The sequence below is a fragment of the Bos mutus genome, chromosome 21 (assembly GCF_027580195.1).
Source record: "Bos mutus isolate GX-2022 chromosome 21, NWIPB_WYAK_1.1, whole genome shotgun sequence".
Taxonomy (NCBI): Eukaryota; Metazoa; Chordata; class Mammalia; order Artiodactyla; family Bovidae; genus Bos; species Bos mutus.
Window position 1 is genome coordinate 6,141,367 of NC_091637.1, and position 17,805 is coordinate 6,159,171.

Sequence of the window (17,805 nt, forward strand, 5' to 3'; positions counted from 1 at the left end):
AAAAGAAATGCAAAAAAGCAAAATGGCTGTCTGGAGAGGCCTTACAAATAGCTGTGAAAAGAAGAGAAGCGAAAAGCAAAGGAGAAAAGGAAGATATAAGCATCCGAATGCAGAGTTCCAAAGAATAGCAAGAAGAGACCAGAAAGCCTTCCTCAGCGATCAATGCAAAGAAATAGAGGAAAACAACAGAATGGGAAAGACTAGAGATCTCTTCAAGAAAATTAGAGACACCAAGGGAACATTTCATGCAAAGATGGGCTCGATAAAGGACAGAAATGGTATGGACCTAAAAGAAGCAGAAGATATTAAGAAGAGGTGGCAAGAATACACAGAAAAACTGTACAAAAAAGATCTTCACGACCCAGATAATCACGATGGTGTGATCATTCATCTAGAGCCAGACATTCTGGAATGTGAAGTCAAGGATGGGCCTTGAATAATAAAGGCCTTTCGCAGGGCCTTAGAAAGCATCACTACAAACAAAGCTAGTGGAGACAACAGGAATAAACTGTAATTATTCCAGGCAGAAAGAATGTATGGCCATCCTGGGCATAGGGAACTACACAGTAGAAGAGGACAAGTGAAGTGAAAGTAGCTCAGTTGTGCCCGACTCTTTGTGACCCCATGGACTGTGTAGTCTATGGAATTCTCCAGGTCAAAATACTGGAGTGGGTAGCCTATCCCTTCTCCAGGGGATCTTCCCAACCCAGGAATTAAACAAGGGTCTCCTGCATTGCAGGCGAATTCTTTACCAACTGAGCTATCAGGGAAGCCCTGCTATCAGGAAAGAGGGGACCAAGGCCCAGAAAGCTTACAGAAAGATCACAGTTACACAGCTGGTAAATGCAGAACTGGTGTAGGTCTCCGTGCATTTTCCATAGTGCCTCAAAGCTACTGCTAACCTACTGTGCACCTTTGGGCGAGTCTCCCTTAGGAAGCATAAACTATGAACTAAGTTGGTGGAGGTGATGGAATTCCAGATGAGCTATTTCAAATCCTAAAAGATGATGCTGTTAAAATGCTGCATTCAATATGTCAGCAAATTTGGAAAACTCAGCAGTGGCCACAAGATTGGAAAAGGTCAGTTTTCGTTCCAATCCCAAAGTAAGGCAATGACAAAGAATGTTCAAACTACTGCACAATTTCACTCATCTCACATGCTAGCAAAGTAATGCTCAAAATTCTCCAAGCCAGGCTTCAACAGTACATGAACCATGAACTTCCAGATGTTCAGGCTGGATTTAGAAAAGGCAGAAGAACCAGAGATCAAATTGCCAACATTCACTGTATCATGGAGAAAGCCCTCCGCCATGTGACACTTGATAAATTATGTTTCTTTAGTCATTGTTTGCGCGGTTCGCCGTGTTACACCGGTGGACTTTTCTTTTTTATCCTTTTGGGCGGGGCGCGGCGGAGCAAACTCCTGTGTTCAGACCAGAGAAGCCCCAGGCTGCGGAGATCCCCTCACCCTCCCACGCAGATCCCCTGGGGCTCCTTCTTGGCCGGAGGCCTCAGCTACCCTCTACTAGGTACCTGAGCTGTCGTTACATATCACAGACAGACAGGGGGTGAGAGCGCGGAGGCTCAGCGGAGAGCTGGGAGAGACAGAAGACAGGACGGGCCAGGGAGAGCGGCATCCACTGTCAGGCGGGTGTGGCGAGGTTCGGTCCAGGGGCTCCACCTGGGCCCCGCCCCGCCGCCGGCATCGGCCCCGCCCCTGGGATTCGCAGGTCCGGCGCCGACCTCTCCGCACCGCCGGAGCCGCCCATCACTGATTTCATTGGCTACCTCGCCGTTCCCGCCCCCAGACACCAGCTGATTTCCGCAGCCAATCGGCAGGCGCGGCGGCGGCGGGTCTCGGGGATCCCGGATGCTGAGGTACCGGGCCTGCTGGAGGGGGGCGACGTTCCTATTTCGGGGCAGTGGCATTGTCCCGCTTGTAGTCTGGGTAGCCAGCCGCCACTCCTGAGACTCTGAGGTCACCCTCCTGCAGCTGGAGGTGCCGCGACCCAGACTGTCGAGGGCTGGCCGGAGGTTTCTGAGGTGGAGGTCGGAGGTCGTGCCTCTGTGGAACGTTGGGACTCCGCCGGTCTGAGCAGAGGACGGTCTGCTCCCGGCTTTTTCTTAGACAGCTCCTGTTTGGGGGTCCCCCTTCCTTTCGCGGAAGGAGCTCCGAGGGGAATGGAGGCCCCGGGGCTTCTTGCAGGCGCTGAGCTCCGACGGGAACGTCCGCTCGAGCCCCGGCCGCCGCGGGTGACCCTCGGACATCCGGAGAGCCGCCTCTTACCTCCTTCCCCGAGAGCCGGCGGGGGCTCCAGGGTGCGGGGTGGGGGCTGGGGCCAGGGAGGGGTCGCTCCGTGGCCCCGCTGTTCCTAGGGGCCCGCACCCCTTCTGGCTCCCAAGAAACCCAGTGCCAATTGTTTCAGGCTGTCGTTCCCGGTTTTGATATTTCATTTTGGAAGTTCATTGGAGCCACTTGGAGAGAGAAAAGGCTGCATTGTGGCTTCTGCACTTGTCTGGAAGTGAAAATAAAAACCAGACTTGGGAGGGTTCTGAAGGCCAAGGGAGCTGTGAGAAACCGAACGAATTCCTTAGTTTGACAGAAATCTTCCCCTTAACTTGCCTCACTTGTTACATAATGCAAGCCGTTTCAAGATCACAGTATTTAGTCTCATAATTCTTCTAAGCAAATGTTCTTAGTCTTGACCTTAAGTAAAACTACTTTGGAATGCTTGAAGAATTGAGCAATAATTTTTTTGTAAAAGGTTCTGAGTTTAAGAGTCTTAGTGCAAGGAAGGAAGTTGAGAGCAGTCCTTACCTCTCGTCAGTGATCCCAGCTGGTGCTTTATTACTCCAGGACCAAAAAGAGAAGTTATTTCTGTACATCTCTGGGTTCTGGGGAGACATAGCAATGGATGAGGAATAAAGGGAGAAGAAAGGGGATTCTTGTTTTTTGCTCAAAAATATGTAATTAGGAAAAAAATTATTTGCCTATCTCTCCCTTCATCTCAGCCAGAATAAATACATTTTGATATTTTTTGTGCACAAAATACTCAACACATGTCATGAGTATGTGTTGAGTATTTATTTTAAGGAAAGAAGTCATCTCTAACAAGAAGAAGACATTTATCTTCATTGTAGTCCCAGAGGAATGAATATGCCTTGTGTGGAATTAACCTTGGGGTTTGGTTTTCAGTTAAGGAAATGAGGCAGAAGGAGGTGATAACCAAGACCTTCCAAAGCCCAGCTGTGGTCTGTAGGACTCCGACCAGCCACGTTTACATGTTTGAAAATGGTGTTGAGGACTCCGAGGACTCCTCTGAGGAAGAGTCCCACCGAGTGGCCCTGCGGCCCCGGGGCAAGGAGGGCCAGAAGAAGGGTGCCCACCACCCTCACCGGCCAGGAGCAGGGGATGTGGTGCTGCTGCAGCGGGAGCTGACCCAGGGGGACAGCCTCAACAAGCTCGCTCTTCAGTATGGCTGCAAAGTAAGAAACCCCACAAGAGAAGGCGCCACCTGCCCCTTGGCCCTGTGTTAAGAGGAACAGAGGCACTCACTGAAGGGTGGGGACCCTTCCTACCTCTTCTGGACCCCCAGAAGTGGTTGGGAGAAGCCTGTTTGAGAGTAAAGGACACTCCTATCTAGCTAGAGATGGAGGGCAGGTGGAATGACCTGTTTATCACAGAGAAAGGGAATTAGGAATTTCAGGTGATGGGACAGTTCCCTCTCTGCACAGTACTTCTGGTCTTCCTTGTCCTTCCAAACTGAAATTCTGAGACCTTTTTTTATTTTGAACACATTTTATTTAATGCATAATGGGGCCAGAGATGCCAGGCAGAGTTTATCCAAGATTTCTTCGGTGTACTTTTTTTTTTTTTTTTTGGCTACTTTTCTGTTTTTAAACCTTTCTTGCTAATTGTAGCTTATTTGGTAAATTTTTGCCTTCTTTCTTTCAGAACTGCATGATCTATCCTTTGTATGCTGTGTATCTATATAACCCTGTTTCTCTCTTTAATTATGTTTTTAGCGTTCAGAGTGATTAACAATGGCAAAGTAAGTAGGAGAGTATTTATTGAATTGTTGCATTTTCTCCTAGATTCAAACTATTTCGTTTTGCTAGCACTATGCTACTATTTTCTATGGCTCTCTCCAAGGCTATATAAGCTACTTGTTTAAAAAATCCTTTTATCCTTGAAGGGTCTCTCATTTATCTATGCTATGCTAAGTCACTTCAGTCGTGTCCGACTCTGTGTGACCCCATAGATGGCAGCCCACCAGGCTCCCCCGTCCTTGGGATTCTCCAGGCAAGAACACTGGAGTGGGTTGCCATTTCCTTCTCCAATGCATGAAAGTGAAAAGTGAAAGTGAAGTTGCTCAGTCGTGTCTGACTCTGAGCGACCCCATGGACTGCAGCCTACCAGGCTCCTCCATCCATGGGATTTTCCAGGCAAGAGTACTGGAGTTGGGTGCCATTGCCTTCTCCTAACAGGGATCAAATGACTCAACATGTTGTGCGGGACTGTTGTTTCCCACGGTATTAAACTGGTCTCCAGAGACTCATGTAAGCCTGCTCAGTTGCTAAGTCATGTCCAATTCTTTGTGACCCCATGGACTGTCGCCATCTAGCCTCCCCTGTCCATGGGATTCTCCAGGCAAGAATACTGGAGTGGGTTGCCATTTTCTACTCCAGGGATCTTCCTGACCCAGGGATCAAACCTGCATCTCCTGCATTGGCAGGCGGATTCTTTACCACTGAGCAACCTGGAAAGCCCCCTGGGACTCATAATGGTCTCTAAATTGTACTGAGATTTTTATTTGATCCTAATAATCAGCTTCTGTAGGCATACTAAATAGTTTATAGAGCAAGGGCTGAAAATTGAATCCTTTCCTACAAAGACCTGAATAGACACAGTGGGCTTCTTGGAATGCTGATGTTTAACAAATCCAAAAGAACTATGTAATTTATCTAATAAGTGATCAGGTTTCCTATTTGAAGTAAATAAGTTTGATGTTAGCTTATTAGGATCAAAGACAAAAATATCTCAAGTACCTTAAGTTACAAGATATACACCAATACAATTAAATGGTAAAAGCAATTGCTAAATAATTAAAATAATGAAGATGGTCGATTTGAATGAAGTCTGTTGACTGTTATTTACATTCTAGTTTAAATGGACTTAGGAGTTAAAACCTTAGAATCTATCTCTGATGCTTTTGGTAAGTTTTCAAACAATCACTTGAGGGAGGATTTGTCTTTGACTTACATTTCCCCCTACTTTTTAAATCTTAAAGTTTGAGTATGAGGGGAGTTTGTTATGACTTCGTCATAAACTTTGTTGTGAGTCTTTAAAATTCAGGTTGCGTTCCTTTCTCAAGTCATAATATTGAAATGGAAGGTGTCAGTCTGTAGTTTCCAACTTGATGCATTCTCTGTGCATGTTTCTAGTTATAAAAAGTGTTCTGAAAGCCTCAAACTGAATTAACTCTAGATTGCTTTTATTTTAAAAGTAAGTTTATAGGCCATATAGTACATCTGGAAAGGAAAACGTAGAATCATGAGAGCACACCTTTTAAGAAGTTGTTACAGATGAACTAGGTCCTAGTGTCGGTAGAGCTGGCTAAGGCTTTGTGTTTGCTGAATGCTGATATCTACTGCAGCTACTAAATTAAATTCTGATGCAGGAGAGAAGTCAGCCAGACAGGGGCACTGTTGCCTAAAAAGTTAACTGCAGAAAGGGCTACAGCCTTCTTTTACCATGAAGTATTTCACCTTAAGGCTTTTTATTGAAGGCACACTTTAAACAAATAAATTCTTTTCCAAAACTGATCTTGAGTTGCTCCAATTTGTCAGTCTATACAAAAATTTGATGACTAAGCTGTACATTAAGGCCGAGTTAAAGCCAAAAACAATTATTCAGCCTGAACTCAATTATGTGTATAGTTAAACAGTTTTCGAGTGTTTGTCAGATTCTTAGGTGATGTGAGTGTGGACCATCACCCAGGAAGGTTAAGTGCCACTTTTTGGATATTAGTTTTAAACAGCTTTACATATTTTGTGATGTTTGTCTTCATGGCTTCCCTAGGTCGCAGATATCAAGAAAGTCAACAACTTCATCAGAGAACAAGACTTATATGCTTTAAAATCTATTAAGATTCCAGTGAAAAACCACGGCATCCTAACAGAGACCCACAAAGAACTTAGACCCCTCCTGAACTCATCCTCAGAGACCAGAGTGACCTTCGAGGAGCAGCCAGACCCAGACAGAGCAGCTGTCAATGCTAGTGCCTCATCTAGCTCACTGACGGATTTCTTTAAGGGCATTGATCAGAATATTGAACATGCAGTTCAGTCAGAAATCTTTTTGAGTGAAAGTTACTCCATAGAGACCTCCAGTCAGCCACTGCTTCCTGCTCCTCCGAAGATACCAACAAATGGTGCAGACTGTGGAATTCAGTGGTGGAATGCTGTTTTTATCATGCTTCTAATTGGAGTTGTTTTACCAGTGTTTTATTTGGTCTATTTTAAAATACAAGCTACTAGTGAGACCCCTAGTATCTTGAATACAACTGCTATCCCTAATGGCTCCATGGCAGGGAATGCAGTTCCAGGGCAAGCCCCCAGATTAGCAATTCCAATGCCAACCATCCCCTCTTCAGACAGCCAGTTCAGTCAGACCACCCACGGGGGGAACTAGCTCTTGTTTCTAAGGAATCAGGCCAGCTATAGCACTTGGGCTTCTGCTAATGTTGGCCATATCTTAGCATGCTGCTTTTTTTTTTTTTTTCTGTGACATATGGACAGATTTCAGAAGTCACCATCATGTTCTCAGTCACATTCATCATGGGGAGTGGACTCATCCAAGCCTGTGGGAGCCAAAACATCAGCATTCTCAGCCTCTTTTACATCCAGAGAAGAGCGACAGGAGAGACGTTTGCACATGGCAAATGCTGCTCCTTGAAGGCATTTAGTGGACTGGACTCGTGTGTCTTCACAATAGCACTGTAGGCCCTCAAGTTGGACATGCTTGGAGGGAGATGAATGGCCTTGGCAGACGGACCTGCGTATGGGAGACCCTGGTGTCAGCTTTGTTTGTCTGTGTGTTGCTTTGTCCCCTGCCTATTGTGGAGGGATGACTGGCTCTGAAAAATGATGTTTTGTATATCTCCCCAGCAAAAACGGTATGCAATAATGAGATGTCACCCTGTTTCAGGGCGTGATACATTAGAGTTGTAACAAGCCCTGCTTCACATTTACACCCAGATAGCTTTTTTATGTCATATCTAGAATTTTGAAAGCCCTAAATCTAAACTGCTGTAGTATTGAGTAAGTAGCAGTTCTGTTCCTCATAATTTTAGAGCTCCTTAATCTGACACACAGGCACATTTTAAGCTCTTCCTGCGCAGCCGGCACTTCCTGGCCGGAACATTTGAAGGCCGTGGCCCAGTTTCACCTGAGGACCTTTTCCGTAGTGATTGCTAACTGGATTCCCCAAGTCAGCATCCTTGGAAGGAGCTCTTTCTGATCTGTGTCGAGTGGAGTAGGTAAGGGAGAAACATGAGTGCCTTATCACCCAGGTCCCAACATGTGACATGTGCTCAAAAGAAAAAAAGGTTTCAGAATTTCAGTTTGGAAGGACAAGGAAGACCAGAAGTACTGTGCAGAGAGGGAACTGTCCCATCACCTGAAATTCCTAATTCCCTTTCTCTGTGATGAACAGGTCATTCCACCTGCCCTCCATCTCTAGCTAGATAGGAGTGTCCTTTACTCTAGAACAGGCTTCTGCCAACCACTTCTGGGGGTCAGGAAGAGGTAGGAAGGGTCCCCACCCTTCAGTGAGTGCCTCTGTTCCTCTTAACACAGGGCCAAGGGGCAGGTGGCGCCTTCTCCTGTGGGGTTTCTTACTTTGTGCAGATACCTCTTTGACGTAGTGTTTTTATTTTCTTCAGATATATTCCCAGAAGTGGAATTGCTGGATCATGTTGTAGTTCCATTTTTTAATTTTTGAGGAACGTCTGTTTGTTTTCCATAGTGGCTATACCAATCTGTAATCTCACCAATATCTCTCTTCATTGGAGAAATGTCTATTCAGGTTCTTTGCCATTATAAATTAATTTTTTTTTTTGCTGTTGAGTTACAAGTTCTTTATACATTTTAGATATTAACCCCTTATCAGATACATGGTTTACAAATATTTTTCTCCCATTCCATAGGTTATCTTTTTATTTTTTTAATGCTTTCTTTTGCTGTGCAGAAGCTTTTTACTTTGATGTAGTCCCATTTATTTATTTTTTTATCTTGTTTGTGCTTTAAGTGTCATATCCAAAGAAAATTGCAAACACTGATGTCATGGAGCTTACTGCCTGTTATTTTCTAGTAGTTTTATGGTTTCTAGTCTTTGAGTCAAGTCTTTAATTGATTTCAAGTTAATTTTTGTGAGTGGTGTAAGATAGGCATCTACTTTCATTCTTTGCATGTGAATATTCAATTTCCCCAGCCCTGCTGTCAAAAAGACTGTTTTTTTCTCCATTGATTATTCTTGGCTCCCTTGTGAAATATTGCTTGACTCTATATGAATGGGTTTATTTCTGGGCTCTTGATTCTGTTCCATTGGTGTGTGGTTTTAATGTCATTACCATACTGTTTTGATAACTATTGCTACATAGCTTGTAATCAGAAAATGTGATGCTGCCTACTTTGTACTTCTTTCTCAGGATTGCTTTGGTTCTTCAGAGTCTTTTGTGGCTCTGTATAATTTTTGGTACTGTATAGTTTTTCTCTAATTCTGTGAAAAGTGCCATTGAAATCTTGATAAGAGACTGTTGAATCTATAGATAGCTTTAAATAATGTTAAATCTTCAATCCATGAGCACAGGATAGTTTTTCCTTTATTTGTATCTCCTTCATTTTCTTTCATCTATATCTTGTAGTTTTCAGTGTAGAGATATTTCATGTCTTTGGTTAAATTTATTCATAAGTATTTCATTGTTTTTGATGCTTTTAAGTGGCATCATTTTATGTCTTTTTCAGATAACTCATTGTTAGCATATAGAAACACTATTGTTTCTTTTATATCCTGGAACTTCACTGAATTTGTTAATTAAATCTAACTTTTTTTTGGTAGAGGCTTTAGGATTTTGAATATGTAATATGTCAACTGCAAATGTTGACATTTTTATTTCTTCTTTTTTACTTCTGGTAATTTTTTTTTTTTTTGATTCCACTTCTGATTGCTCTGGGTAGGACTTCCAGAACTATATTGAATAGAAGTTTTGAGAGTGGACACCCTTGTCTTGTTCCTGATCTTATGGGAAAAACTTTCAGCCTTTCACCATTGATCATGATATTAGCTGTGGACTTGTCATATTTATGGTCTTTGTTATGTTGAGATATGTTGTTTCTATACCTAATTTGTTAAGAGTTATTTTTTTAAAATCAGGAACAGATATTTTATTTTGTCAGATTCTTTTTCAGCATCTTTTGAGATGATCATATGATTTTTATCCATTTTGTTAATGAGGTGTATCACACTGATTTATTTGCAAATGTTGGAACATCTCTGCATCTGTGGAATAAATCACAGTTAATCATAGTAAATGATCCTTTTAATGTACTATTGAATTTAGAATGCTGATATTTTATTGAGAATTTTTGCATCAGGAATACTGACATATAAGTTTTTTTTCTTATAGTAACTTTTTTAGAATAGATAATGCTGGCCATGTAAAATAAATTTGGGAGTTTTCCCGCTTTGATTTTTGAGAATACTATCAGTAGGATTGACATTAATTCTCCTTTAACTGTTTGGTAAAATTCACCAGTGAAGCCGTCTGGCTGTGGGCTTTTCTCTGTTGGAAGATTTTTTATTACTAATTCAGTCTCCTCACTTGTAGTTGGTCTGCAGATTTTCTATTTCTTTCTGATTCAGCCTTTATAGGTTGTATGTTTCTAAGAATTTTTCCATTTCTTCTAGATTGTCCAGTTTGTTAGCATATAGTTGTTCATAGTAGCTCCATGGAGTCTTTGTAAATCTTTGAATCAGTTCTAATGTATTTTTTCATTTGTAATTTTTTTGATTTGGGTCCTTTCTTTTTTCCTTGGTTAGTCTAGCCAAAGATTTGTCTAATTTTGTTTATCTTTTCGAAGATCCAGTTTTTAGTTTCTTATCTTTTTAGTCTCTATTTCATTTTATCTCCTCTAATCTTTCTTTCCTTTCTTCAACTAACTTTGAACTTAATTTATTCTTCTTTCTGTAGTTCTTTGAGGTGTAAAGTTAGGTGGTTTATTTGAATTATTTCTTAATGTAGGTGTCTATTTTGTGTGTTTTCCTCTTAGATCTGCTTTCTCTGCAACACATACATTTTGATACGTTGTGTTTTCATTTTGGTTTGTGTCAAGAAACTTATCTGTCTCTCTTTAAAAAGATCATATACCATGATCAAGTCAGATTTGTTCCAGGAATGCAATAATTCTTCCATATATGCAAATCAATCAATGTGATACACCATGTTAACAAATTTAAAGCTAACCATATGATAATCTCAATAGATGCAGAAAAAGCTTTTGACACAATTCAACCCCATTTATGATTAAAAAAACTCCTCAAAAAATGGGTACAGAAGGAACCTACCTTAACATAATAAAGGTCATATACAACAAACACAGCAAACCTTATTCTAAATAGTGAAAACCTGAAAGCATTCCCTCTGAAATCAGGAACAAGACAAGGGTGCCCACTCTCACCATTATTACTCAACATAATTTTGGAAATCCTAACTATGGCAGTCTGAGAAGAAAAAGAATAAATGGAATCCAGATTGGAAAGAAAGAAGTAAAACTCTCACTATTTGCAGATGACAGATTCAAATAGATGACTGTTTACAGATACTGTACATAGAAAACCCTAAAGATACTGTCAGAAAATTATAGAGCTAATCGGTGAATTTAGTAGCATTGCAGGATACAAAATCAATACACAGAAATCACTTGCATTCCTATACACTAAAAATGAAAAATCAGAGAAATTAAGGAATCAATCCTACTTACTATTGCAACAAAAAGAATAGAATATCTAGGGATAAACTTATCTAAGGAGACATGTAAAGATGCTGTAAAGAACAATATCGCATAGGAACCTGGAATGTTAGGTCCATCAATCAAGGTAAATTGGAAGTGGTCAAACAGGAGATGGCAAACGTGAAAATGGACATTTTAGGAATCAGTGAATTAAAATGGACTGGAATGGGCAAATTAACTCAGTTGACCATTATATCTACTACTGTGGGCAAGAATCCCTTTGAAGAAATGGGGTAGCCCTCATAGTCAAAAAGAGTCTGAAATGCAGTTCTTGTTTGCAATCTCAAAAACGACAGGATGATCTCTGTTCATTTCCGAGGCAAACCATTCAATATCATAGTAATCCAAGTCTATGCCCAAGCAGTAATGCTGAAGAGCAAGTTGAACAGTTTTATGAAGACATGCAAAACCTAGGACTAACACCCTAAAACGATGTACTTTTCATCATAGGGGACTGGAATGCAAAAGTAGGAAGTCAAGAGATACTGGAGTAACAGGCAAATTTGGCCTTGGAATACAAAATGAAGCAGGGCAAAGAGTTTTGCCAAGCGAATGCACTGGCCATAGTAAACACCCTCTTCCAACAACACCAGAGACGACTCTACACATGGACATCACCAGATGGTCAATACTGAAATCAGATTGATTATATTCTTCACAGCCAAAGATGGAGAAGCTCTGTACAGTCAGCAAAAACAAGACCAGGAGCTGACTGTGTCTCAGATCATGAACTCCTTATTGCCAAATTCAGACTTAAATTGAAGAAGTAGGGAAAACCACTAGTCCATTCAGGTATGACCTATATCAATCCCTTATGGTTATACAGTGGAAGTGACAAATAGATAAGGGATTAGATCTGATAGACAGAGCACCTGAAGAACTATGGACAGAGGTTCGTGACATTGTACAGGAGGCAGGGATCAAGACCATCCTCAAGAAGAAGAACTGCAAAAAGGCAAAATGGTTATCTGAGGAGGCCTTACAAATAGCTGAGAAAAGAAGAGAAGTGAAAGGCAAAGGAGAAAAGGAAAGATATACCCATTTGAATGCAGAGTTCCAAAGAATAGCAAGGAGAAATCAGAAAGCCTTCCTCAGTGATCAATGCAAGGAAATAGAGGGAAACAATAGAATGGGAAAGACTAGAGATCTTTTCAAGAAAATTAGAGATACCAAGGGAATATTTCATGCAAAGATGGGCACAGTAAAGGACAGAAATGGTATGGACCTAACAGAAGCAGAAGATATTAAGAAGAGGTGGCAAGAATACAAAGAAGAACTATACAAAAAAGATCTTCATGACCCAGATAATCACGATGGTGTGATCAGTCACCTAGAGCCAGACACCCTGGAGTCTGAAGTCAAGTGGACCTTAGGAAACACCACCACAAACAAAGCTAGTGGAGGTGATGGAATTCCAGTTGAGCTATTTCAAACCCTAAAAGATGATGCTGTTAAAGTGCTGCACTCAATATGCCAGCATATCTGGAAAACTCAGCAGTGGCCACAGGACCAGAAAAGGTCAGTTTTCATTCCAATCCCAAAGAATGTTCAAACTACCACACAGTTGCACTCATCTCATATGCTAGCAAAGTAATGCGCAAAATTCTCCAAGTCAGTCTTCAACAGTATGTAAACTGTGAACTTCCAGATGTTCAAGCTGGATTTAGAATAGGCAGAGAAACCAGAAATAAAATTGCCAACATCTGTTGGGTCATTGAAACAGCAAGAGCATTCCAGAAAAATATCTATTTCTGCTTTATTAACTACGCCAAAGCCTTTGACTGTGTAGATCACAACAAACTGGAAAATTCTGTAAGAGATGGTAACCAGATCACCTGACCTGCCTCCTGAGAAACCTATATGCGGGTTAGGAAGCAACAGTTAGAACTGGGCATAGAACAACAGACTGGTTCCAAATCGGGAAAGGAGTACATCAAGGCTGTATATTGTCACCCTGCTTATTTAACTTATGCAAAATGCTGGGCTGGATGAAGCACAAGCTGGAATCAAGATTGCCAGGAGAAATATCAACCTCAGATACACAGATGACACCACCCTTATGGCAGAAAGTGAAGAAGAACTAAAGAGTCTCGAGGATAGTGAAAGAGGAGAGTGAAAAAGTTGGCTTAAAACTCAACATTCAGAAAACTAAGATGGCATCTTGTCCCATCACTTCATGGCAAATAGATGGGGAAACAATGTAAACAGTGACAGACTTTATTTGGGGGGGCTCCAAAATCACTGCAGATGGTGACTGCAGCCATGAAATTAAAAGATGTCTGCTCTTTGGAAGAAAAGCTATGACCAACCTAGACAGCATGTTAAAAACAGAGACGTTACTTTGCTGACCAAAGTCCATCTAGTCAAAGCTATGGTTTTACCAGTAGTCATGTATGAATGTGAGAGTTGGACTATAAAGAAAGCTGAGCACCAAAGAATTGATGCTTTTGAACTGTGGTGTTGGAGAAGACTCTTGAGAGTCCCTTGGACCTCAAGGAGATCAAACCAGTCAATCCTAAAGGAAATCAGTCCTGAATATTCACTGGAAGGACTGATGCTGAAGCTGAAACTCCAATAGTTTGGCCACCTGATTTGAAGAACTGACTCATTGGAAAAGACTCTGATGCTGGGAAAGACTGAAAGCAGGAGGAGAAGCAGATGACAGAGGATGAGATGGTTGGATGGCATCACTGATTCGATGGACATGAGTTTAGCTTGGGAGTTGGTGATGGACAGGGAGGCCTGGCGTGCTGCAGTCCATGGGGTCACTAATGAACTGAAGGAGACAAAAAGAGCTGTGTACAGAAAACTATAAGACACTGATGAAAGAAATCAAAGATGACATAAATAGATATTACATGACTCTGGGTTGTAAGAATCAATATTGTGAAAATGAGTATACTACCACATGCAGTCTATAGATTTAATGCAGTCCCTATCACTTTTCACTTTCATGCATTGGAGAAGGAAATGGCAACCCATTCCAGTGTTCTTGCCTGGAGAATCCCAGGGACAGGGGAGCCTGGTAGGCTGCCGTCTATGGGGTCAGACAGAGTCGGACATGACTGAAGCAACTTAGCAGCAGCAGCAGCATCACATTACCAATGGCATTTTTCAAAGAACTAGAACAAAAAATTTCACAATTCATAAGGAAACACAAAAGACCCCAAATAGCCAAAGCAATCTTGAGAAAGAAGAATGGAGCTGGAGGAATCAACTTACCTGGTTTCAGACTATACTACAAAGCTCCAGTAATCAAGACAGTATGGTACTGGCACAAAAGCAGAAATATAGATGAATGGAACAATACAGAAAGCCTAGTGATAACCCCATCTATGGGCAGCTTATCTTTGACAAGGCAAGAATATATAATGGGGAAAAGATCTCTTCAATAAATGTTTCTTCAATAAATGTTGCTGAGAGAACTGTGTAAAAGAATGATATTAGAACACTTCCTAACACTATACACAAAGATGAAATCAAAATGGATTAAATACCTAATTATAAGGTCACAAATCATAGAATTCTTAGAAGAAAACATAGGCAGAACACGGTATGACATAATCATAGAAAGATCCTCTATGACCCACCTCCTAGAATAATGGAAATAAAAACAAAAAAAGTAGGATCTAGTTAAACTTATCTTTTGCAAAGCAAAGGAAACTATAAACAAGGTGAAAAGACATCACTCAAAATGGGAGAAAATAATAGCAAATGAAACAACTGACAAAAGTTCAATTTCCAAAATATACAAAGAACTCATACAATCCAATACCAGAAAAACAACCCAATCAAAAAATGGGGAAAAGACCTAAAAAGACATTTCTGCAAAGAAGACATTAAGATGGCTAATAAAAACATAAAAAGATGCTCAACATCACTCATTATTAGAGAAATGGAAATCAAAACTACAATGAGATACCACCTCACACTGGTCAGAATGACCGTCATCAAAAGACCCACAAACAACAAGTGCTGGAGAGAGTGTGGAGAGAAAGAAATCTTTCACTTCTTGTGGGAATGTGAATTGATACAGCCACTATGGAAGACAGTATGGAGATTCCTTTAAAAACTAAGAATAAAACTACCATATGACCCAGCATTACCAGTTCTAGGGATATACCCTGAGGAAACCAAAACTGAAAAAGATACAGGTACCCCAATGTTCATTGCAGCACTGTTTATAATACCTAGGACATGGAAGCAACCTAGATATTCATTGAAAGATTAATGGATAAAGAACCTGTGGTACATATATACAATGGAATATTACTCAGCCATAAAAAGGAACACATTTGAGTCAGTGCTAATGAGGTGGATGAACCTAGAGCCTATTATACAGAGTGAAGTAAGTTAGAAAGAAACATATATTAACACACACACATACACATATATATGGAATCTAGAAAGATGGTATAGATGAACCTATTTGCAGAGCAGCAGTGGAGATGCAGACATAGGGAACAGAAATTTATGGATATGGGTGGGGAGGGAGGAAGGAGAGGGTGAGATAAATGGAGAGAGTAGCATGAAAGAATATACACTACCTTATGTAAAATAGCCAATGGAGGTTTGTAGTATGAGTAAGAGTTGGACTGTGAAGAAAGCTGAGCGCTGAAGAATTGATGCTTTTGAACTGTGGTGTTGAAGAAGACTCTTGAGAGTCCCTTGGACTGCAAGGAGATCCAACCAGTCCATTCTAAAGGAGATCAGTCCTGGGTGTTCATTGGAAGGACTGATGCTGAAGCTGAAATTCCAATATTTTGGCCACCTCATGCAAAGAGTTGACTCATTGGAAAAGACCCTGATGCTGGGAGGGATTGGGGGCAGGAGGAGAAGGGGACGACAGAGGATGAGATGGCTGGATGGCATCACCGACTCGATGGACATGAGTTTGAGTGAACTCTGGGAGTTGGTGATGGACAGGGAGACTTGGCGTGTTGCAATTCATGGGTTCGCAAAGAGTCGGACACGACTGAGCGACTAAACTGAACTGAACTGAATAATTTCATAAATTATTTTCAGACTGTCTTGTACACCTATTTTTCCTTGCTTCTTATCCTGCTTTCTGTCTTTTGTATGTGTGTGTGTTTTGATGTCTTTTGGTATCATTTGCTTTGACTTATGTATCATGTTCTTTTGTGACTGTGTGTGTGTGTGTGTGTGTGTGTGTGTGTGTGTGCGCGCGTGCGTGCGCATGCTCAGTTACTCAGTCATGTCTGACTCTTTGCAACCCCCTGGACTGCAACCCACCAGGCTCCTCTGTCCATGGAATTTTCCAGGCAAGAATACTAGAATGGGTTGCCAGTTCCTACTCCGGAGGCTCTTCCTGACCCAGGGATCGATCCTGCATCTTTGGTGTCTTCTGGATGGGCAGGTGTGTTCCTTCCACTGCACCATCTGGGAAGCACCTTTTGTGTGACTACTATAGATTTTTCCCTCGTGATTTTCATGAGGCTTGCATGAAATATCTTAAAATTATAACACTTTTAAACTGATATGGTTTTTGAAATTTACTCTTTTACTTCTGCCTCTGACATTTTAGGTTATTGATGTTAAAGTTACTTTTTCATATTATGTAAACCAATAGTGGATTATTGTAATATGGTTATTTCTACATTTATTTTTTCACTTTTAAACTAGAGGTGTAAGTGAATTACATGTATATTATAGAATCTAACTTTGACTATATATTTACTATTACCAGTGAGTTTTATGCTACTTTCCTGTTTTTATGGTGATAATTTGTGTCCTTTTATTTCCACTCAGAGAACTCCTTTAGCATTTCTTGTAAGATAAGTCTGCTGCTGCTGCTGCTAAGTCACTTCAGTCATGTCTGACTCTGTGCGACCTCATAGACAGCAGTCCACCAGGCTCCCCTGTCCCTGGGATTCTCCAGGCAAGAACACTGGAGTGGGTTGCCATTTCCTTTTCCAATGCATGGAAGTGAAAAGTGAAAATAAAGTCGCTCAGTCATGTCTGACTCTTCGCAACCCCCTGGACTGCAGCCTACCAGGCTTCTCTGCCCATGGGATTTTCCAGGCAAGAGTACTGGAGTGGGTTGCCATTGCCTTCTCCAAAGATAAGTCTAGTGGTCATGAACTCCCTCAGCTTTTGTTTGGGAGAGTCTTGTCTCTCCTTTATTTCTGGAGAACAGCTTAGCTGGGTATAGAATTCTTGGCTGAAAGGTTTTTCTTTTGCTATTCTGACTGTATCATTCCTGGCCTGACAAGTTTTTATTGAGAAATTCACTTATGGGGGTGTCCTTGTCTGTAAATTCTCTCTTTTCTCTTGATAATTTCAAATTTCTTTCTTTGCTTTTAACTTTTGTCATTTAATTACATGTCTTGATGTAACCATATTTGAGTTCTTGGGATCCTTTGGGCCCATTGATCTGGATGTCCATTTCTCTCTTGAAATTTCTGACACTTTTAGTCATGTTTATTTAAATATACTTTCTGTACCTTTCTCTTCTTCTCCTGGAATTCCCAGCTGATGGGAATTCCAGGTATAGATACACGCACACTCTCACACACACACACATACACACTGGTTGTGTCTCATAAGTCCTATAGACTTTCTTCCCCCTTCTTCACTCTTTTTTTTTGTTTGTTTTTGCTTCTCTGATAGATAATTTCAAATGTCTTGTCTCCTAGATCATTTATTCTTTCCTCTGCATAGTTGAGCTTGCTTTTGAAGCTCTCTTGAATTCTTCAATTCAGTCATTGTATT

The 17,805-nt window shown here is 41.1% G+C and overlaps 1 protein-coding gene across 1 annotated transcript; it reads left to right on the plus strand.

Moving 5' to 3' along the window:
- Positions 1-1,779: 1,779 nt before the first annotated feature.
- LYSMD4 (LysM domain containing 4) lies at positions 1,780-16,627 on the plus strand. The gene is made up of 3 exons (XM_014481020.2): positions 1,780-1,878; positions 3,197-3,486; positions 6,083-16,627. The coding sequence occupies exons 2-3, from the start codon at positions 3,205-3,207 to the stop codon at positions 6,692-6,694; spliced, it is 894 nt and encodes a 297-aa protein (XP_014336506.1). The 5' UTR covers positions 1,780-1,878; positions 3,197-3,204; the 3' UTR covers positions 6,695-16,627.
- Positions 16,628-17,805: the final 1,178 nt, after the last annotated feature.

Excerpts from the sequence above, each read along its gene's own strand:
- LYSMD4 (XM_014481020.2), top strand. The coding sequence starts at position 3,205 with ATGAGGCAGAAGGAGGTGATAACCAAGACCTTCCAAAGCCCAGCTGTG. Across the intron at positions 3,487-6,082 it reads CTCTTCAGTATGGCTGCAAA|GTCGCAGATATCAAGAAAGT; the intron begins GTAAGAAACCCC and ends TGGCTTCCCTAG.